At 38.9% G+C, this 23370-nt stretch overlaps 2 protein-coding genes across 3 annotated transcripts in view; both read left to right on the forward strand.

Moving 5' to 3' along the window:
• The first annotated feature begins 810 nt into the window (after positions 1-810).
• Positions 811-5801, forward strand: LOC113440066 (guanine nucleotide-binding protein G(I)/G(S)/G(O) subunit gamma-11). Of its 2 annotated transcripts, none has more exons than XM_026706220.2 (3): positions 811-924; positions 1453-1550; positions 5580-5801. In XM_026706220.2, exons 2-3 carry the CDS (start codon positions 1455-1457, stop codon positions 5703-5705), a joined length of 222 nt encoding a protein of 73 aa, XP_026562005.1. In that variant the 5' UTR covers positions 811-924; positions 1453-1454; the 3' UTR covers positions 5706-5801. The 2 variants fall into 2 exon arrangements, with proteins under 2 accessions (XP_026562005.1, XP_026562006.1); XM_026706221.2 differs by lacking the exon at positions 811-924 and adding an exon at positions 1180-1298.
• Positions 5802-8474: 2673 nt separating this feature from the next.
• Positions 8475-23370, forward strand: part of LOC113440049 (putative acyl-CoA dehydrogenase 6) — a 65882-nt gene continuing 50986 nt past the window's right edge. Inside the window, exons 1-2 of the mRNA XM_087916289.1 lie at positions 8475-8738; positions 22147-22267. Of these exons, the coding sequence (XP_087772415.1) occupies positions 8526-8738; positions 22147-22267 (334 nt within the window). The 5' untranslated portion in view covers positions 8475-8525. The remainder of the gene's footprint in view (positions 8739-22146; positions 22268-23370) is intronic.

Genomic DNA, 23370 nt, shown 5'->3' on the forward strand with positions numbered 1-23370 from the left:
TTGGTCAAAGTGAAGCATACATAGGAAACGCAGAGCCATCCAGGGGTGGGATTCTACCAGTTCACACCTATTCGCTAGAATCAGTTGTTAACATTCTAAGCAGTTTGGAGAACCGTTAGAAGAAATTACTGGCCTAATCCTGTAAGGAAGGCAGGAAGGAAACATTCTGGTGTTACTTACAGAAACTGCCTCTCCATTAACCCTTATTACATTCTTGGCAAGACTAGACTTCCTGTCTCTGGAAGTTCTCTGGAGGTTTTTTCCCCTCCTTTTCTGGTACTTTGCTTGTGTGGAGTGACCATTCAAAGTTACAATGGCACTGAAAAAAGTGACTTATGACCATTTTTTACACTTATGACTGTTAAAGCATCCCCACAGTCATGAGAGGCCAGGCAAGGAGATATCTGCCTTGATGTGAGTGATATTGAGTTGGCCACACCCAGCCAGTCACATGACCAAGCCATGCCCACCAACTAAGCCACGCCCATAGAACCAGTTGTTAACAAAATTGAATCCCACCCCTGGAGCCATCCCATACATGCCTTCTTGGAAGTAAGTCCAATGGCATTCCATAGGGCCTTCACTTAAATGAACTTCCATCTAAATGAGTAATGCTGGACATGTGCCTAGAGGGACAAGCTTTTCTGTATACTTGCCTTTCCCTATTTTCACATGTTAGTTTTCCAAACACCCCCATTGTTTTCCAGCTTGGCACAGGAAAACAGCCAGATGTTTCCTTAGCAAACCTGTTTCCTGTCGAACTCTCACCATGGTTGGTATTTCCATCTTAACAAAAGGAGAGGCCCATATCCTGCCTCTAATAGGTTTCTTCTCTTCACTCTGCCACTCCTCACAACTCATTTCATGCTCCCTTCATGGATGGAAGACATTTTACACACAAACATCTTTGTGTAGTGTGAACAGGTGTGCCAATACCAGATTAAACTTTTCAAGAGGATTTTTCTTTTCTGTGATAACTCTTCTATATCTGAGCAGTTTAAGATTCCATGTAGCAGGAACGGATTCTTTTTGTGTCTGTGTTTTCTGTTAGAGCTATTTTAGCCAATTTGGGCATGGCATGAAGGAAGGTTGGCTGGCTTTCCATGAATGTGGAAGGCCTCATTTTGGTTTGAAGCAATAAAAACTAGAAGGGGAGGGGGCAATTTTTGTGGCGTATATATTTGGATAAATACTGCTGATGAATTAAAATCCTTCAAATAGTTACTAGGAGCTTTAGAGAGCTGGCTGAAGAAACAGCTGCTTTACTTTAGAGAAATCAGGAGGAATTCATACAAAAAGTAAGGATTTTCCTTCATCAGCTGTATTCTTGTAATTTTATTTTACTTTTTTACACACACACACACACACACACACAGAGAGAGAGAGAGAGAGAGAGAGAGAGAGAGAGAGATCTCAAACTCACACTCACACGTTCTTTTTTCTTTAAACCAGCAATGCCAGCAATCAACATAGAGGACCTAAGTGAAAAGGATAAACTGAAAATGGAAGTAGAACAACTCCGAAAAGAAGTCAAATTGGAAAGGCAACCTGTAAGTAGTTCACCCTAATGATTTTCTCTCTTGAGTTCTAAAGAATGTTTTAAGAACAGGATTCAGTGTTCTTCAATGTGTGTGTGTGTGTGTGTGTGTGTGTGTGTGTGTTGAAAAAAATTGCAATGTATTCCATGTAAATTATTAATGCATGGGGACTGAGTTGCTTCACTTAAGGAGGCAAACATTTTCTCCTGGTAGGTTTATTGCACATTTTCTTTTGAGAATACTGCAAACAGTTCTTCAAGATTAAGAAAATGTTTCCCTCTCCCCCTGCCCTCAATCTCTCTCAAGCAAAGTGAGTAGAAATTATAGTTTGTCTTGTGTTCCATTATTAAAAGGACCAGCCTGACGCCACTCAAAAGTTCTTAAAATTTACAGTGGCAAGTTTGTTCAGCTTTTAGAAGTATTAGAAACATTCTTGTTAATTTTTTTTTATATCAGGGCTACATATGATGTACAAGTTGTTTTTAGTCATCTTATTTTTATTGATGTCATTCTGATAATTTTTTTAAAAAAATCACCTGACAAGTTATCTGTTACTTAAGTGGATCTTGTAGCAAGACATAACCAGTGGATTGCTCATCTTTACTTTCCTAATTCATTTCCTCTCTTACTTACTCTATTTCTAACTATTTCTTACTATATTCTCTATATCAGATAGCAATCTGTGCCTAATGAGTACAATTAACCTTCACTGAGATTATTCTTTGTGAGTTGTTCTTTTTCCTTCCTTCCTTTCTTTTTTAAATTAGGCCATGCATATAATTAGCCAAGCTGGTGAACCAATTTAATATATTATTATATTTCATAAGCATTTTCTTACTTTGGGCAGTAAAATGTCTAGGACTGGCTCTGCTGGCAATAACATTTTCATCCTTTTAGAACTGTTTTGTTTAGCCATAATGCTGATTTAATTTATCATTATATTTTACAATCTAGAATGGGACCTTTGGGGGGGGGGGGAACCAAAAAGCTTTGAGCTCTTTCTACTGATCCTCGCTGCCTTTTCCTCCCTACATGTATCCTCCACCACAGCCTGGGACTGATTAACTGTGGAGAATGTCTGTTCAACATTCATGGCAAAATAGATGACACAAACACAGCTTAAAAAAACCCATAATTCTTAGGAAAGGAAAGAAGCGTGAACAGGCTAATTATGGGTTGTACAAACAGAGATCTAATTTTGGGGTGTTTTATAGCTTAAATATAAGGGACCAACTTAAGGGACCAAGTTATAGAAAAGCATGGAAGAAATGAATGGTCAAAGGCAGAAAAAAGCATTCTGAGCAGTATTCAGAATTATGATTGCTATGATAGATAATTTCCATGACATAAAAATGAGGCATTTACCTGACTACAAAAATTGTTTCCAGAAATTTGGACAAATGTGTATTTCCTGAACACATAGTAAAGTGGATACGTATAGCATCATTAGTGCATTAGCAGAAATGACAAATTTATAAAATTAACCCAATGGCAGTGTAAGTACCAGGATGTATTAAATATATGTTAACATTGTGTTTTATATTTGTGCTGTTTTTGAATGATATACAATTGCTGATATTTACAGAGTTAGCCATAATTCTCAGTAAAAAATCTGCTTTATATTCAGATAGTACAGATTCTATTTCTTAAATTTAAAGTTACACATTTATCTTAAGAGTGTATTATAAATTTATTTTTAATATTATTTTGATTTTGATGTATATTTATGTTATCTTTCTCTCCTCTTCTCCATATCCAAATCGTTAAAACATCAACAATAAAATTTAAATATCTACAAACAACATATAAACATACAGCAATAAACATTTTAAAAGCAGCTGTTTGATCTTGGAATATGTGAACTGAAATTTATTATTTAATAATAAATAAATAAATAATCAAAGAACAGGCTTGTCAAACTCAATTTCATTGAGGGCTGCATCAGGTTTGTGTTTGGCCTCGGGGGCAGTGTGGCATGACCAGCTCGATGTCACTTGTGTCAGGGGCACCTGTGGTAACCTGAGCACTCTGCCAGTGACAACAGGCTCCCAAGCTCCGTTTTTGGCTGCAACTTTCTCCTGCAACCCTGTTTTTGCTGTCAGAGGGTTGCGGGAAGTCATCACAGCCAAAAATAGAGCTTGGGAGCCTGTTTTCGCTGGCAGAGGCACCACAGGCCAGTCCTTCACTATTTCCAGGGTAGCCCTGTGGGCCAGATCTAAGCGCCCCACAGGCCAGATCTGGCCCCCGGGCCTTGAGTAAAGTATGTCTTTAAGCATATCTTAAAAAATTGTTTGGGGCATAGATCTCCTCTAATTGGGAAGACTTTTTCATTGAGATGAGTTTTAATTGGCTTTGGAATAAAGCACTTTCGAGATTTTATTTCTGATATCATCCAGCTATTCAGTAGGTCAACTGGGAAGCCCTGCTTATAATTCCCAAAGGTTCGTTCAGATCAGAATATGGTGGCCTAACAATGACACAACTCGAATACTGCAATGTATTTTACATAAATTCAAAAACATGCTAAGTCAGATGGCTAAAAGGAACAACATAACATAGACACCAAAATGTTGCACTAATTGGCAAATTATATTTCTCTTTTTTTCCTAAACAGGTGAACATATTTCCAAACAAAAGTGCTAAGCTGTAGCTTTATAGTCTAAGAATGTCTGCATAATCTATCGGTGCCCAGATTAATTACTAAAATGTCCATCACTAGAATTGGGCACCTACCTAATTTAGTTGTGAGAAACAGAAAAGCTTCTCCTAAATGTTTTTAATCAAAATATCTTATAACAACAACAAAAGTCTGGTGGGCAGGAAACCTGACACTTAAATACAAAAGCAGATAATACTTGCTTTTTGGTTAATTATGGATTTTAAAAGAAGAGCTAGAACTATATACAAATACTTAATACAATAAACAATTATAAAACATCTCCTTTAAATGTTTGGTAAACCCTGAAATGTATTAATGTTACCCTTTGTAAAATAAATATAATTCTGCTAGTCCTGATAAAATAACTATTTTCCCTTTTTGAACAAACGAATTTTCTCAAATGCTTTCTCAAGCAAACTCATTGCTCAATTCTTCTCAATTTGTTTTTCAAATAAAGGATTATCCAAGCATTTCCATTGTGGATCTCAATTGAATGAAGTTTAAGGCAGCTTCATACAGTGTATAGATATCTTAGTCAGTCATAATAGTCATAATTTTAGAATAGCCATAGTTTATATAATAATGATTATATTATGGCAAAAATTTGTATTTTCCCATTTTATTTCTACTTAATTTATATATTTAATGAAAATGTCATGATTCAGTGACCTGAATTCTGTATGGCACTTCTACCGGAATCATTCATATTATGTACATATTATATTAGCATATATTGTCAACATGCCAAATAACCATAATTAGAATTTTAACTCAGGATGCCTCTACAGAGAGTATTACCCTATTCTGGTTGCAAATTTATGATATTTCAGTTTCCAAGTCTTGGACTTTTAATATCTTAGACTACCCTACCACATCTTTGTATATCATATGACTTTCACCATTCCTAAATCATAATGCTATATATACTATATATCTTTGAGTTGGCAAAAATGACCAGTGTGAAATGTATCCCCATTGCTGATTTATATTTTGGTTCTGTTTACTTTATCAGTGCCACCAGTTATTTCCAGGCACCTGAATTCCTATAAAGGTAATTGGTGACAAAGCTTATAGGCTGTGATTGTATGGAAAAATACTGCTTACTTTCATCCTTACAGAACAGCAAGAGAGTTTTATTCAGCACATGGGAAAAAGAATGCCGTTCATTTTATTATGCAACAATTCATTATAAACATTATGCAAGTTACTCTGGGAGGCTGTATTTCATAATACCCAGCATGCATATGTTATGCTTCTTATGATACAAAACAAGGTGACAGTTCTTCTCTTCCTCAGTTTCATAAACTCTGCATATCAAAGGGATATTTTCTACCTTTATAAAAGAGATTTAAATATGTTTTTTTCTCTTTTCCCCCCTTAAGGTGTCTAAGTGTTCTGAAGAAATTAAAAATTATATTGAAGAAAGATCGGGAGAAGACCCCCTAGTGAAAGGCATTCCTGAAGACAGGAACCCTTTCAAAGAGAAAGGAGGGTGTGTAATTGCTTAGAAGAATGCAGATAATTTTGAAACTGGGAAAAATAACCTACTATAGTATAGCTAGTTTAATTTAAAGCTCAGGAATCTTATTGTACAAATTAATTTTTTTTAAAAAAAATAACAGAACAATTATTTCCTGAAACAAGTTTTAGCTTACCATATTGTTATATTTCTTTCAAGAGGCTGTTTTGTATTCTTAATTTCTTGCATTCACTGGCTGAAATTATTATTAACTACTGTATAATTTTGGTAAAAATAAAAAAACCGAATGAAACATTATGACATCCCCCCCCCCTTCATAATATAGGATTTTAATTCAAATGTCCTCATGGCAACAATTGTATACGTAATTTCTTTTTAATGTATGCTGATTGTAGTATACATTCAAAGTTACAATAAAGTTATTCTAAGTCTCTAAATCTAAGTCAAAGGTTGTTAATCTCCAATTTTCAATAGCCTTCACAATTCATCCTGCATAATCTAATTTGGCAACACTTGGAAGCTCATAGATTTCCCCATTGCAAAAACAGGTGCTCAACTTACAACCATTGTTTAGCAACTATTGCAACAACAGTAAAAATGTGATTTACAGCCAGTCTGGTCCATCCTTATAATCAGTGGTGGGATTCAATTTTTTTTTCTACTACTGGTTCTGCGGGTGTGGCTTCGTGGGCGTGGCAGGGGAAGGATACTGTAAAATCTTCAGTCAGAGGTGGTATTTGCCGGTTCTCCGAACTACTCAAAATTTCCGCTACTGGTTCTCCAGATGAATACCACCTCTGCTTATAATCCTTGCAGCCTCTTCTTAGTCACTGGATCAAAATTCCAATAGCATATATTTACAACAGTGGGTAGTACCTCAGGATAGTATGACCACCATTTGTGACTTTCTCAGCTGACAAGTAGAGGGAATGAGGGAAGCTGGTTCCACTTAGCAATCCCATGATTCACTTAACAATTGCAGTGATTCACTGAATAGCTGTGGAGATTTATCTAACAACTATGACAAAAAAAAAGAAACCGTATGCTTCACTTAACAATCACTGTGCCCAGCATAATAAATTCCAGTCCCAGTTGGAAGTTGAAAAGTAACTAGAAGTAGTATTATCCAAATCTAAATGAGCACAAGTATCTTATTTATTAATGCTACGGTTTTACATCTGAAGTCCATTTTTAAGATGAATAGTAGTTTGGTCAATTGGTTCCCAACTTAGCAATGGAGAAAACAGACTTTGGAAGATGGGATTCTTGAGACTTTCAAACTTCTCATAGTGCCTCAACAATTCAAGATGTATTTTGACCATGATGGAGACCAGCCTTCACTCTGTTCTTAAATAAGCAGCAAGTATACCTGGGGAGACTCTAATCAAAAACCTACCTAGTGGAGTTGTTTTGGAGTATTTCCAATTGGACAATAACCTTATAGTACCAGGCTGAGATCTCAGTTTTATACAATGTATGTGTTATCATCTTGCTTTAAAATATTTTAAGTGCAGGGCCTAGTGTTAAAAGCTTGGTGGAATACAGTGATTTTGGCTGCTTTTTTAAATACAAAAGGGAAGGATTGGATAGAAATATAGGGCTACAGTTCCAAAATTTGGAGGTCAGACCCCTTTAACCTCTGATTAAGAGAAACTTGTAACATACTTTTCCACCCCTCAAAATGCTCTCTCTGGATTTCAATCAGGTAGTGTTGCAAAGCTTATCCAGGTGCAACACTCTGTTATTCATTTAGTAACCTAACCAGTATATATACCAATATAATATTTAGGCTTCTAAATTAAAATTATAGCTATAAAAATAAACTTATGTTTTTGAGATGAAGGAGTCCATCATTCCCATAATATACACACTGGTTAGAATTTATAGACATTGTAGCATAACTGGAAGGCATCAAGCTGGATTAGCATTGTTTAGCCTTTTATCAATCATTACACATGTAATTAATTGAAGTGTTTAATTTGAACATTTAAAAAAATTCTAGTAGAATCCAAAGATGGTAGATAGTTAATAAAGCGGATCTCCTGTAAAATTCTAAGAATGAAGACTATCAAAACATATGAATTATGAAGAAACCAAAGGATTTTTGTTTCAGAAATATTTTCTGAACCTCTGCAATGAAGTGATGACATAATAAACACGAAGTTTATAATGAAATACTTATTAGCAAACTGAGTTAAAACTTTTAATTAGGACATACTGCCTGTTGAGGGAGTGTTCATGTTTTCATGAAATAGTTTTAGCAAAGGAACAGTATCTAACCAGAAAGCAGAGATTTGCTATCCTCCACCCCATCTTCTCATACTAACTATGATCTTTTTTTCTGTTCAGAGGGATACAACTGTAACCGAGTATTTGGCTTAGCTCACTCACAATTTTTACTAAGAACAATTATGAAGATCATTTGGGGATGGGGGGGGAGGAGAAGGTTAAAGCAAATTAAACTTCCTATTTAAAGTAAATGAGCACAGTGCTCTATCATATTCCAAGTTTTGGTTACCATCAGGACGATGAATAAGCAACCATAGCGATCCTCCACTTTTCACGATTTTTGAAAATCGTGAAACACCCCATTATCTTTCCAGGGAAATTCGAAAACTTGCATCCTATTTTACGTCTTTCTGAGAGATGCTTATATAATTGGGCAATCCTCCGCTGCCAGTGACTGTTCTGTATGTCTCCACATCAGCAATTGAGCATTTTAAAGACCCAGCGCAATACAACTCCTTGGTAGCAGAAAAAAAAAAATCTTGCAGGCGGGGATTATAAACCGAAACTAGTTGCTCTTTTCGAACGACACGCATGCGGGAGTCGTGCACTATCCAACAGCATGGCGATCTTTCGGAGATCTCTTTTCAATACTAAAGAGCTAATGAAGTTGTTCAAACCACCCCTGCGACGTTTTGTTGGAGTCTCAATTGCAGGCTTTCCAGAAAGTTGTTCGCTTAATCCGAGTCACCGCTCTTATAGTAGTGTCGCCCCGTCCGGAGATCACCTATTATACACGGAAGACCATTTTGCTTTAAGAGCGTCTCTGAGAAAGGTACTTGTTTATTAGATCTTATGTGGAAGGCAAAACTAGCCTTTGTCCTTTTACTCACTTCGTTGGTTATAGGGAAGTGGCAGGGGACAGAGCCTGGAACTAGGTTTCTCCGAGGTCAGCGCGCCTCAAGATCGCTTGGTGGAAAAAAGTTTGGATCACTGTTGGGTTTATGTTACAAAGTTTGTCAAGTCTGGAATTACACAGATCTCCCGATTCACTCACTCGGAGTTTTATTGTTCATATAGATGAAGAGATTAAGATTTAAAAAGACCAAAAGTGCTACACCTTCTAGTGCTGTGTGGCAGTTCGTTTTATTCCGTCCTCCCCCTGCAGGAAACTTTGAAGTACAGAAATTACTTGTAACACTGCAAAGACTAGTTGAATCACAGTTCGTTTTAGTAATGCTTCATACGATTGTTAACAAATATTTATTATATTGTATACTTTACTATAAATTATATTATTATATACTGCAGAATAGTGTTAAATGAAACATCTCTGTTCTGAGTCGTCTTTTAAAATATTCGCAGAAATAAATAATAATCTACCTCAGTGTATAAGCATTTGTAATTCAGATTGAGCAAATGTCAATGGTGCTTCGGACTTTTTCATAGTTGTTAGACTTTTGGAAAAATTACTTTTAGCTCTAAGGGCTCATTCCCACAACCAAATTAAAGTGCAATCCACCCAAATTTGAGGTAGCAGAAAATGATAATCACCTAAAGTTTACTTTCCCCATTGATGTTTCCTATTTTGCCACAAGTATTGCTTACAGTAAAAGAGTTACATCCCATTTGACCTTTCAATTGCTTCTCCCTATAATTGTTTGCTGTTTGCAAGTTATTTTTAAATACTTTATGGCTTTATTGCTCTTCTAAAAGTGATAAAGTTGTATTCAAAGCCAGCCTAGCAAAAGGGGATATGCACCAATGTATTCTGCAGCAGAGAAATGATAGGCCCTTCCTGCCTCTCTCTCTTGCTTCATCATTCAGCTCCTCTTCCTTTACTGTTTAACTACCCTCTACGTCATGGGTTGCCAACCTTTTGGACCTCAGGGACCACCAAACTCATAATTTTAGATCCCAGGGACCATTAACTGGTTCTGTGGGCATGGCCTAATTTGTGGGTGTGGCTTGGTGGTCATGTGACTGGCTGGGCATGACTTGTATGTAAATATTATAAATATTTATATAAATATTGAATTTTTTTTATAAAAAAGAGCAACTTTTACTCAAAATCAGGCAAAGCGGACAGGCAGATTGAGTTGCTCACAGAATCACAGATTCATTCAGAGATCTATCTATCTGCCATTGGCTAGCTCAGTCTGTCACATAAATTTTGCTAGCAAGCAAACTCACAAAATTAACTCACAACACACCATGTATGTAAATATTGAATTTTTTTATTAAAAAAGCAATTTTTACCCCAAACCAGGCAAAGCAGACAGATTGAGTTGCTCACAGAATCATTCAGTGATCTATCTATCTGCCATTGGCTAGCTCAGTCTCTCAAATTTGCTTGCTGTGAGTCTGCACTGAATTTGCTTGCAAGCAAACCTTCAGTCCTAAGGGAGGTTCAGCTGTGCTGAGCTGAAGATCTAAAGACTTGCTAGAAAGCAAGAAATCCAACCAGTTTCTGCTTCCTAGCTAATCTAAATCTCCTGGCACAGCAGAACAGATGATGGTCAGAAAAAGGAAAAATAGCAATTTTAGCAGGCAAGTTTACCGGGTAAGGAGTGAGCGGGGAGGGTTCCTGCAGGCTATGTGGGTGGCGCAGCCTTGTGTTTCTTTGCAGCCTGGATTAATTGCTTTGGGAGGGTGCTCTGGGGGTGAGATTTCTCTGTGGCCCACCAAAATTTTCTAAAGGCCCACCAGTGGGCTGCGGCCTACTGGTTGGCAACCACTGCTCTACATCAGTGGCCTTCAATCTTTTGGACCTGGATCTGTAGAGAGAGGTTTTTCCATAGAATGGAGGGGGCGTAGTTTCGTGTGCTGCCTGCATCTTGAGAGTGGGGCTTCACTTGTTTGCGTAGATCGGTGGATGTCATGCAATGGGCTGGTTCTGGTCCATGGACTGGGGGTTTGGGGACCCCTGACCTGCATCTCTGACCAGGGGTTGGACTAAAGAGAGACCCTCTGATTGGAACTGATCTCCTGCTTCCTGGAACAGACAGTGCTGAGGATCTGGAACAGAGGATGTTGTAGTGACATCAATTTAAAGAGGCCCATAGATGTTAAACATTTAGTTACAATTTATTTTTTTAAATAAACATTTTTATGAATTAAAATCAGACTGCTTTAGAAGAATTGGGGCAGCACAGTGGCTCAGTGCTTAAGACGCTAGTCTTATCACCTGGAAAGCTGACAGCCTAGGTTTGAAAACCTGAGCGCCATGAGATGGGAGGAGTTCCCATTACTCACCTCAAAATTGCCAACCTAGCAGTTTGAAATCATGCAAATGCAAGTAGATAAATAGGTATTGCTTCAGTGGGAAGGTTATTGCATTTGGTATTTTCATGATGGCCATATAATGGTGGAAGCATCTGTCTGACAATTAAGGCTCCCTCAGTGATGAGCACTCTCCCTTTGATTCAGTCATTACTGGATAAGAAATAGGGGAAACCTTTAAAGCCTTATTGAAGGCTGGATTAGCATTGTGGTTGTCCTTGTGTAGGGGCAAGGAGGGCGTGGCTGAGGTGGTTGTGGCTGACTGGGTATGGCCTGGGACAAGCTTGATATTGATCCTATAGGGCAGTGGTCCCCAACCTTTTTTGTGCCACGGCCCGGTACCAGCATCACAAAATGATCCACGGCCTGGTACCGGCATCAGCACGCATGACAAGGCAAGGCAAGCCGAGCGACCGGCCAGCCAGCCGTCCCCCGCTTCTCCCTGCCACCTTCAACTCCTCCTTTGTACCTTTGTCGATGGACTTCGCTTCAGGATGGCTTCGGGACGGTCGCTCGGCTCACCTTGCCTTGGGTGCTGAACGAATCCTCGCGCCTTAGTTTCATTTGAAGCCCCCCCCTTCGATGAAACTAAGGCGCGAGGATTCCTTCAGGACCCAAACGCCGCTTTCCAACCGGAAAAGCTCACCCGGAAGCACTTTCTCGTCAAACAAGATGGCGGCGCCCAGCAAACTGGCGGCCCGGTAGGAAATGTTCCATGGACCAGGACTGGTCTGCGGCCCGATGGTTGGGGACCCCTGCTATAGGGGGTACCTGTGGGGCTGGATGGGGTTGGGGAAGAATGCAGGCATCTGGTAGAGCGATGGGCGGTAGGCTTGTCCTGTGGGATAAGGTGAGGCAAGGCAGGGGATGGAATGGCTGCTGCCAGAAACTGTTGGCCACTGTGCGCTTGCTGCCCTTTATGTGTGGGGATGATGGTTTCCAGCTAAAGCCTACCAGACCTTCTGCTGGTACAATTTGTGGATCCAGAGCCCACTCCCACCACCAAATTTACTGTCCAAGCAGCAGGTGTGGTGGCAGCATCAGCAGCAGGCAGAGAGGGGGCACACGATGCGGACTGCTTAGATGTGCTTACTCTGTCCCACTATTTTTTCTTGTGGTTGGAGAGCAGGTCGCTGCTGGTCACATGGAGCACATTCCCCTCATGTACCCAATTCACCTTGGGTCCGGTGCATATTGCTGCCTCTCAGCAGACCCTCCAGCCCAAAAGAGGTGAAGTAGACAGCTAGAAAGACCTAGTGAGGTGATAGAGCACATCCAGGCCCAGCAGGCAAAAGAAGGCCATCCTGAGTGGGCAAAAGCCAGATCCACGGTGCCATGGTTGCCTAGGGCCAGCAGAGACAGGAGGCATGCAATCCTGGCGGGGCCTGGGCAGCCATGGCACTGATAGGGATCTGGCTTTTCCCAATTGGGATGGCTGTCATTTGCCTGCTGGGCCTGTATGTGCTCTATTAGGCCTTTCTAGCTGGCTGCTTTGCCTCCTTTGGGCTGGGTGGGTCTGCTGAGAGGCAGCGGCCTAATGGTTTTGTGTGAGCTCGGTGGTGGCAGCAGCCCACAGCAGTGCCTAGATGTGTCGGGTGTGCAAGGGGAACACGCTCCACAAGGGGGCCAAGAGCAAGACCCATGAGGGGACCGAGGAGATGACCAGTGGCAACCTGCTCTCCAACCACATGCAAAAACAGATGGAGTAGGCAGGCTGATGGTGTCCAGCAGCGGCTGCCTCATCCCTTGCTCCATCTTGCCTTAGCCCATGGTGGTGAGAGAGGAAGAGGTGCAGGAGTAGGCATGCAGTCTGGCCTGCTGGATGTGCTGGGCAGCTGCCTGCCCCACCCTGACCATAGAGCAGCCATTTCCGGAGGTCCGGATTACATCCTCCCCCTTGACTCTGTCTGCTGCTTGTGTTGCTGCCACTGCCATGCTTGCCTCTTGGAGGGTCAGCTTGATGTTTGCAGGAGGTTGCAGAGACACTGCTGCCAGACAACTCCCCCCTGCACACACACACACACACACACACACACACACACACACACACACACACGGCCAGCAAGCCAGACATGGAGATGCTGGTGCAGGCGTGGCACTGATCTGCAACCTGGTGGTGGGTATCTAGGCCAGACCACAGCCAGCCTTAGATCTGCAGTACTGCTGAGGCAGAAAGCATGTGAGGGCTGGTGTCCTAGGTGAAAGGGATATGCTCAGAATGCAGTCAGGGACACCAGGCCCCACATACTTGCTACCTCCTGTGAGCATGTGGGGCTGAGGCAATGCAGATCTAAAACTGGTCGTGTTCTGGCTCAGATGGCCACCACCAGGTTGCAGATTGGGGCTGGTGGTCCTGTGTCAGGTCGAGGCTCCACAGGCCAGTCCTTTGCTGTTTCTCGGATGGCCTCATGGGCCAGATCTAACCACCTCGCAGCCAGATCTGGCCCAAGGGCCTTGAGTTTGACTCAAGAATTAAAAATACTAATCTTCAACCAATATTAATTCATCCAATGCCAAAGTGTGAAAAAGTCTGTCTGTTAGCTAATATTGTTTTATAGAATAATTTAGTGTTTTTCAAACTTGGCATCTTTAAGATGTTGGAAGTTGAGAAACAATAATGTAATACAGCATCTGTATTTGGAAGTAACTTTGATGAGTTAAATGGGTCCTCTTCCTATGTAAAGAAATACATGATTACAATCTTAAAATATTTAATGTATCTAAAAAAAATAGTTGTTTGGTGGTTCAAATCCCTAGCACTACGTAATGGAGTGAACTCCCATTACTTGCCCCAGCAAGTAATGAACCTAGCGGTTCAAAAGCATGTAAAAATGCAAGTAGAAAAATAGGGATCACCTTTGGTGGGAAAGTAACAGCGTTCTGTGTGCCTTTAGCATTTAGTCATGCCAGCCATATAACCACGGAGACGTCTTTGGACAGCACTGGCTCTTTGGCTTTGTAACGGAGATGAGCACTGCCCCCTAGAGCCGGAAATGACTAACACGTATGTGCCTGATGAATCTTTACCTTTACTCTTTTTTTTTTTTTAGGAATAAGTTTAGTAAGTGACAAAGGTGAGATGGGCTGCTATATCAAGCAAATATTTAAAATACACTCTAGCATCTCTCTCCTCCCATTCACAGTATTCTCTTGTCTTCATCTGTTTTGTCTCTTAGTAAAGATTTCTGGAAAAAAAGCTTCTGCAGATTGACTGATTGACATGGAAAGAACCATTTGTTTTCTTAATTTTCTTTATTTCTTAAATAATTTTACACAATTATGTAAGTTATGTTGCTATTACATATTCATAGAAGCTATACTGGCATTAACAATCTGGTTAGCAAAAGGTAGATTGGGATAAATCAAGTAAAAAACATACAGGATTGTTGCTGCTATTAAATTGAGGATGCAGTGAATTTAAAAAAACAATTCTAGAAAACTGGATTTTCGTATTGTGGTGAATCAGTACAAATTGTTTGATTTTGGCATAGTGTGTGTTATTTTATTTTAGCTTATCCAATAAACCACACTTAAAATAAATCCCAATATTTTATGGGAAATGTTGGGAAAGATAAAAGCTAATTACTAGATAACTATTTTATCTGTTCCAGATGCAGGTCACCCAACATACGTCTGAACTTTAACCATTTCTGTTTTAAAGTATATTTGTCATGATCAATATTTTTTAGGGATGGTGTTTTAGAATTTCTTGGGAGGGAAAGTAACAAAGGCTTGTTACAATTAATCAGAACTGCTTATCCTCTTTTGTTATCTACCCTGAACATAGAGATATTTATGCATCTGCCTCGCTTTCATAAAATATCAGTAATGATACACTGTAATCTAAAGGATACTACATGCAGTTCTTCATTCTACAATTCCAGTGAATAATAAAATAGGGTATTTAGAAATTGATGGAAATATCTCAATCAACAAAAGATTTCAGGAATCAAATGAAAAAAAAATTAATCTGTAGTTTCTTGGGATTGAATGGAGAAGTGAATGTTTGAGCCAGTAGGGAAATTTTGATATTTGAATGTATGTTGTAACCTCACTGGTATTGCTCCTATACAGAGAACACTCTGAATAATAGTAGCTATTGGGAGGTCTTTTCCATTCACTAATGTATGTATCATGACGAGCATGGGAAATCTCAGGAAATCTTTTTACAGGAGCCATATTAGTAAAGTTAATCTACTGCACCTTCACTAAATTTCCAGGTTGTTTATTCTCTACCACTCTAGTTTATTTAATCTTTTTTTTTTACAAACTATGTTATCGTAACATCAAATATAACCTTTGTTATGGAGGACCTATGAGGCATAGAAGGATGTTCCTGTAACAAAAGTTAACACTGCTACTGTTTTTTTAATTTTTATTTTTATTTAGGAGATTTATATTGCCGCCTATTCTCACGTGGAGACTCAAAGTGGCTTACAAATATATAAAACATCATATAAATGATAATAAAACTAACAAAAGAATCATATATAATAAAATGAAGTAACCCCCAACCCCCGGCGACAACACATCATGTGAGTCATTTAATGGGCTCTATCCCGCTGTGGGTTCCCCAGGCCCGCTGGCAGAATCAGGTCTTCAGAGCCTTCCAGAAGAGAGTTAGAATGGGGGCCATTCTAATGTCTGGGGGAATGATGTTCCAGAGAGAGGGAGTCACCATGGAGAAGTCCTTTCTTCTGGGTCCCACCAAGTGAATCTCCCTAGGGGATGGGACCCACAACATTCCTTGCTTACGCGCTCTGGTGGATTGGGTAGATGTGAGCTCATAACCTGGTTCCCAAGCCATGAAGAGCTTTAAAGGTCACAACCAGCACCTTGAATTGCACATGGAAGCAAATCGGCAACCAATGCAGCTCCCACAGGACAGGTGATATATGTGCACATACCAAGATCTACACAAAACCATGCGGGCTGCAGGATTTTGCACCAACGGGAGCTACCAAATGTCCTTAAGGTCAGTCCCATGTAGAGCATGTTGCAGTAGTCAAGATGGGAAGTGACTAGGGCATGAGTGACCGTGAGTAGGGATTGTTGGTCCAGGAACAATCTTATGAGTATACTTACGCTTATGAGTAGGCCAGCCTTGGTTTATTTATTTTTAATAAATAATCTTAAAAGAAATATAATTAAATGATACAAGAAACATGGCCTGCAAATAAACACTAGTGCTCATGGTGTCACTGGGGATACCAGAAGCAGAGCATGTTTCTTAAATGTAATTTTCTAAACAAATAAATAACTGTCTCCTGTGGAAATAAAGCAATAATGAAACCCTTATCATAGTAAGGTAGGCATCTCCCTTGACAGAAGAGGAGGAGGGGAGGAGATGGGGGGGAACAGGGAGAGGAAGAGAGAGAGGAGCTGGAAGTGCAGAGGAAGGAAGAAGGAGAGGAGGAGGAGGAGAAGGAGGTGGGATAATCCTGAATTTCCCAAGCTTTTTTTGGATGTCAACTTTGATAAACCTCAGAACCAGCAAAATTCTTGGAATACTTTGCACCATCCCTCTGTGTATAGGTTTTGTTTCAATGAGGAACAAGACTTTAAATTTATTAGTGGCTTGGGTTTAGATTTGGATATGTGGCAGTAATTAAGAAAGCCACATTTTAGTAAAATTCCTTTATCTTGATTTATTACATTGAAAGAGGATTAGATTAAAGAATCTTGGGAACTGATTATGTATGTTATTTCACCTCATACTTCAAACACTTTTATTTCTGTGCTAAGACTGCACACACATACCCCTTGATGCCTTTTCTTAATCTCCCTTGATTTAAAGGTTTAATCAGAAAGTGCTTGGGAAGTTTTCTGAGGATCTGGTGAGAACTGAAAGCAGTTTATTAAATTACCCACCGGAATCAATGCACTTGATCAGGTTACAGTGGAGCAGCCTATTTCTTCTTGCAAATCCACTGAATCTCATTGGTTTATTGAGTTGCTCAGGAAGATGAACAGAGATGCCTTTAACATAGCTTGATGAATATCTATCTTGAGACTGCCTAGGCACTGGTAAGAATTCGTGTTTGAGCCTACACAGAGGAAACATTTTGCCATTCCTATTGTATCTGTTGGTTCTTTTTTAAAGTGCCTCATTCCCTTTTCCCTTTTGGGGAAAAATGGTGTATACAAAAACAAACATGTGAAGAGGTGCAATAAAAAATTCCTACAGCACATGGTAAATAAAATTTCTCAGATTCAAATGGGGTTGAATCCTAGTGCCAGTGAGGATGACTGGGGTTCATTCCATGGAGTGATATTTTATATCAGTTTGAATCTATGATTCCTTATGAAATAGATAGGCTTTCTATAACTTCAGCTTTTCCCCTTCTGACTTGGATCCCTTAACTTTCATGTTTTTTTAAGACTACCCTTCAGGAGTTGGTTGGAGGCTGGATCTGAGCAGTAATAAATGCTTTATTTGCATAAATGGGTATTCCCATTACGTTTACGCATGCTGAGCTGCAGTTCATCATCAGTAAGGCTCAGAATCCAACTATTTTGAATAGTTTGCGACCTGACTCCAATTTTATTTTCATCATGGCTCTGAAACGCCAGAAACCCTAGAAAAGGGTCACCAACCCCTGGGCCGTGGCCCACTACTGGGCAATGGCCATTTACAACTGGGCTGTATGAACGGTGGGCCATCGCATGCGTGCAACTCGACTTCTGTGAGTGGCTGAACAATGTGTGTGCACATGCATGTGCAGCTCAATTTGAGTAAGTCAAGCTGTGCATATCCATGCTGACTCAACGCTTGTGCAAATTGAGTTACGTGTGTATAGCTCACTGCTCGCACAGCCCAGTCCCCTTCTACACCCCCCCCCTGGGCTGCCAAGCCACAAAGGTTGGGGACCGCTGCCCTACAAGAAATAGATTTCAGGCCAGAATAGAGCCCATAAATTTCATTAGTTATGCTGATGGATACATTATCCCCAATGGCCTTGCTAAGTGGCTTGGGTAAACATTTGAGCATTTTACATTATGATGTGATCGAAAGGATAAAATGGTTGCCTTAAGCCTTGCGGGTTACTTAAGGCACCTATTTTTCCTCATAACATTTCTGAAACTTTTTTCCTAGAATAACTCCTAATCTTGCCCTAGTTTAAAGGATAACCCTTGATGTGTCACAAAAGCTAACAGGTGTTGCACAACTAGGATGAAATGTACACTGCAGCAGCAACAGAAGAGAAGCATTTTGCTGACTCAAAGATTTCCCAGGAAGAAGCTGAAATTAAGAGACTGTGCAGTCCCAGGCTGCATGGAGGAAGAGAAAGAAGTTCACGGTAGCCACACCCTAGATTTCTTAAAATATATCTAGTAGGTTAAAAAGTTATAGTTTTAGTTTGGCAAAATTCTATCCATTAGGTATAAGCAAATAAAGGGTTCGATTCAATTGTGTCTCATTGTCTCATCTCTGGGCATGGGCTTGAAAGCTGATTTATGATTTGGCAAAATATTCTAAGCAAACCATAATTAAACCAACTAGTTTAGCATGGTGTCTCAATTAGGTATTGTCTGGGAGGTCTTCCAATGAGTTTCATAGTCCATTACAGAGTTGAAGAATTTTTCCCCAGTACTCTATTTTAACCATTTTACCTATGTGAATGTTGCTTTAGTGGATTTTAAAGGAAGGGGCTTTAACACTCTAGCTTTTCAGTAGCAATTTTCCCCCCTTTTTATTTTAATGGGGTATTATTTTAATACAGATGATTTCATAATCGAGTTCACCTGTTCCCCCATACCTTCAGTTACAGAAACACATCATGACATTAAGCATTAAACTGCTTATTGAATTCACTAATAGAAACATTAACACAATAATTGCACTTAGGATCATTGCCTGAGTTCATAAAACATAGAACATTTTAAAGTGAAAATGTTAATAAAAGATCTTTTAAAATGGTTATTCGTATAAGTAATGAAATAATGAGTAAGATATTTTGTATTGTTGCCCCTGTTGTATTATCATTCATTGATCTTAATTTTAGTTTTTACAAGGCTTTTTACATTATTCTCAAAGAACTCCAGTAGGATATGTTCTTTGATAGTTTTCTTCCACAGATTATTTTGTCATAAAAAGAAATTAACTTTCCAGACACAGAAGAACTCTGGTAGTAATATAACATAAATGAGCTCTTATTTTTTTCAAATAGTCAGATATACTAAAACATTCAGACACACTTAATGATACAAAATCTTGTATTTTACAAATTCATTGGCCTCTTACTAAATAGTTGCTGAAGTGTTATTCTCAACTGTGAATAGTTCTTGAGATATTCTTTAATCAAAATTCCCAATCATGCAGTCTTTAAATAAACCCTAGCAGATTGCTGCTGAGAATGCAGGGTTTGAACTGCAAGCATAAATATTGATTACAATCGGAAGCATTAATAATAAAATGTGAAATTTGTAAGAAAATGTTTTCATTTAAAAAAAACAACCCTATTTCAATTCTAGCCAAAAATCTGACCACACATCAGGGACTAGTTTCAGATTATGTATTTTAAAACCTCAAAGGAGGAGTACTCCATATTTTGGGAGGACGGGGGTAATTTAATTGTGGTTTGGGTAGGAGAATTATTCAAGTTTCTTATAATTTGTGTCTTTTTATCTTATCTCCTCATTTCCATTTTCTTTACTTTTTGTACATTCTAGAGTTGTAATTCCAATATATCTGGAGACAGATATATAGTTCAGCTTGGAAAAGGCTGAGGTAGCTAACTAGAGATGCCTCTAAACATCATTGAATTCTTATCAGCTTTCTACATAGTCACGTCCTGTTCAATGTGTTCAGATCATTACTTTATGTATTTTCCTGTCTGTGTTTCATATCACAGCCTGCCAGTGATGGGAAGTACATATTACAATGACACCAGGACATGGAACCATGTTGTTAGACTTAAGGAAAAAGGAAGTCAGACATTAATCTACTCTTTGTGTGTATAATCTTTTCTCTAAATCTCTCCTTAACAGATTGTTCCTTCCTTCTCCTATTATGCCCTTTTCATGCCTTCCCTGAAGTCAGCTCTCGGTTGGCTTACAGAGAGGGTCAAAGGAACTATGAAATATCTCCAAAACTGGATCCTAGCAAATAGCACAGAAGAATACCATAGTTAATAATATTGTAAGCTCTCAGAAGTTTCACCGAGCCACGGAGATGCCAAAGAGTGAGACTCGAGATGAGACATGCAAAAATAACAGCCTTTTTATTCTTTTACCAAAGCAAAAAGTCTGAGTGAATACTATGTCCAAAACATACAGACAAAATACATGTAAGGAATAGCCACATCTTGCGAGAGTGGCTCAGAATGTTATATGCATTTTACACTGATAGAAACAAAGTTTATCCAATCAGAGACAATGTTATTAATGTGGGCAATGTCTTGCCCATGCCCTCCCCTTCTTTATCCATGGAGAGTTCTTTGTCCGCGCTGTGTCCATACTTCGTTATTTTACACAATATCCCTTGTCCTTGCGTGTTCGTCTTCCTAGGCAGCCCCCTTCCCTTATCTATGGAGCAGGATGTTCCTGGGAATTGTCTCCAAGGATGTGTCTAGCTCTGAAGCAAATTGCAGAGACGAGAAACCAGATAGAAAAGGATACACTTCTCTTCCAGAATGAATTCCTAACAAATGATTCCCATCTTTAGCAAAACAGTACAAGCAACTTCTTTAACAGAAGCAAAGAGCAAAGGTTAGATTGATTCATGTCAATATGTCCTTTCAGTATTAAAAGCTAACAGGAGGTTTAGAGAAATTAGCAGTATTCTATTTCCCAATCTGCCATACATCATCTAATCATGCAAACAAAACAGTTTTGTTATCATGTCCTAGATAAAACCTCTGAAATAGATTCTGAAAATCAGGCCAGCCAAATATATCTAGAGTTGTGAAGCTACTGCTTTCTTGATCTTTCTTACTCAGCAATGGAATATTTGTGATTGACCTCTAATTAAACAAGATCTCTGGAACAAGGGAAGAACCTTATTTTCAGTAATGGTTTTATAACTTCCTCTTTGAAGCAGGCAGGAACACATCCTTCCTTTTATTAACCATTAGTTACTTCTCAAGAGTGGACCTGTTCCAATTTCAACATGAGCATTGAACTGTTGACTTGAGTAAAAGTGATTATTATGCACTAATAGAAACTAATGTTTTTCCTATATTGTCAGTTATACAAATACAGTTATCAACACTCCAAATGGAGATAGGATTAAATGGAAATTCTGATTAGTGAGATGGAATTCCTACAGACTTACCTATGGATATCACTCTTGCTCACCTACAAGACCCTATCAACTGCATCATAAAGTAGCACAATAGACACAGCTAGGAGAAATTACCCTTTCCTTTAGTTTGTCTCCACAATATTTCAGCACTTTCATCCAGGATTAAACCATGGATAATAGACATTTTACCAACTGATGGTATAAATTATTCCTTGATTTTGTGCCAGCATCTTCTGAAATAAACTACTGCCCCCTTTTTTTTGCATCTTGTACAATTTTGTGTATTATTTAAAGATAAAATATTAAAGAAATTTTAACCTTCATGTCACTAAGTATCCATTTAGATTTGAATAAAGAACTCAGAAAACTAAAACATTATAGTTAAACTATATATAGGGTTGGTAACCAAATCTTCCATCCAGTTAACTCAAGTTTAAACTGGTTTTGAGCCAGTTTTAAGTCCATCAAACCTAACTGGAATTAGTAAACCAATTTCTGCATTAAAGCAGCATTCTACCCTATGATTTTAGATTTTGATTGTCTTATACTTGCTGGAGATAATGGGAACTATAGTTCAGCAGAGCTGGAGAGTTTCTGTTTAGGAAAGCATGGAATAAATCAATGCTGTAATAATAATATTTGCCATATACAGTAGATGTAATTTCAGTCTGTAACCTTTTTCTATTTTCATCCTTCCCTTACTTTCCAAATACAGATTATTGACAAAGAAATCAATCCATTTGTGGACAAATGGGAAGAAGAGGGACAATTTCCAGCACACCAAGTTTTTAAATCACTTGGAGAGGCTGGATTTCTTGGAGTAGACAAGCCAACCGGTGAGAAAGGAACACACTTTAATAATTGCCTGTAATTTAGAAAACATGTTTAATATTTGGCTGAAGCATTTAGAGACTGATCTTTCTAAATACATCCTAATTATAACATTTTAAGTTGAATGAACTGGAATACAAAATCCAGCAAATAACATTTTTTTCTAAAATCTAAAGCAGGTATTATGTGGAACATGTTTTGAATATGGTACTAGAACTTGTTTTTTACTTGAGCTGTCAAATTATAAATCTTCATAAACTTCTTTAATAAATAATTCTACTTGATGTTTTAATTAGCTGATTTAAATGTATTTGTTTTTAACTTTAAATATCCCTCCATGTTCAATATTCTGTGTTATGGAAGTATGTTTTTAAAGTGATTAAGGACTATTTGTTATGAAACTTTGCAAAGTATGCAAGAAATAAAAGTCCTAAAGATACACAAACTGAGAAGTCTTACAGCCTGAAAATTAAACTGCAGCAAAATATTAACATGACTGTTGCAAGCTACTCATGTCCATTTTCTGACTTTACTATATCACTTGCATAATAATATTTGTAGCCAAAGAGCATATTGAATCATTATTGGGCTGTTCTGGGGAGACTTCTCTTTAATCAAGTAATTTCTGCAAATCTTAAAGTATCCCAAGTTCCAAGCACAGTACTGTCTTCCACTTAGGGATGGATAGAACTGGTTGTACTACAAAAGAATGGTGTGGTTAATAATACACAGGTTTAGTGGAACATGTCCATTTGCTCAGTGGTTCTCCATAGAGCCGCTCAGAGCATCCAGAGTGGGAGGTGCTTCAGATTCCTCTCTCACAAGGCTGAGCTTGAATTGAGGAACGCTCCTCCTCCTCCACGTGACTCCATGTAGTGTTACCCAGTTTTTGCTCAGCCTCGTGAGAGGCAGGCTGTTGTAGTGCAAACTCCTTGGCCGATTCAGGATTTCTTATTACTTTCTGCTATACAGGTTAGAATTCTCTTTCTTTTAGCCCCTGCGCAATTGGTGGTAACCCAGGGGAGCGTTTTCTCTTGCCCCTAAAAGGAAAAAAAAGGGGGTGGGTGGGCTTGCAGCGCTTCGCACTACCCCCCCCATCCTTGATCTA

The sequence above is a fragment of the Pseudonaja textilis genome, chromosome Z (assembly GCF_049901715.1).
Source record: "Pseudonaja textilis isolate UNSWEBS1 chromosome Z, rPseTex1.2, whole genome shotgun sequence".
Taxonomy (NCBI): domain Eukaryota; kingdom Metazoa; phylum Chordata; class Lepidosauria; order Squamata; family Elapidae; genus Pseudonaja; species Pseudonaja textilis.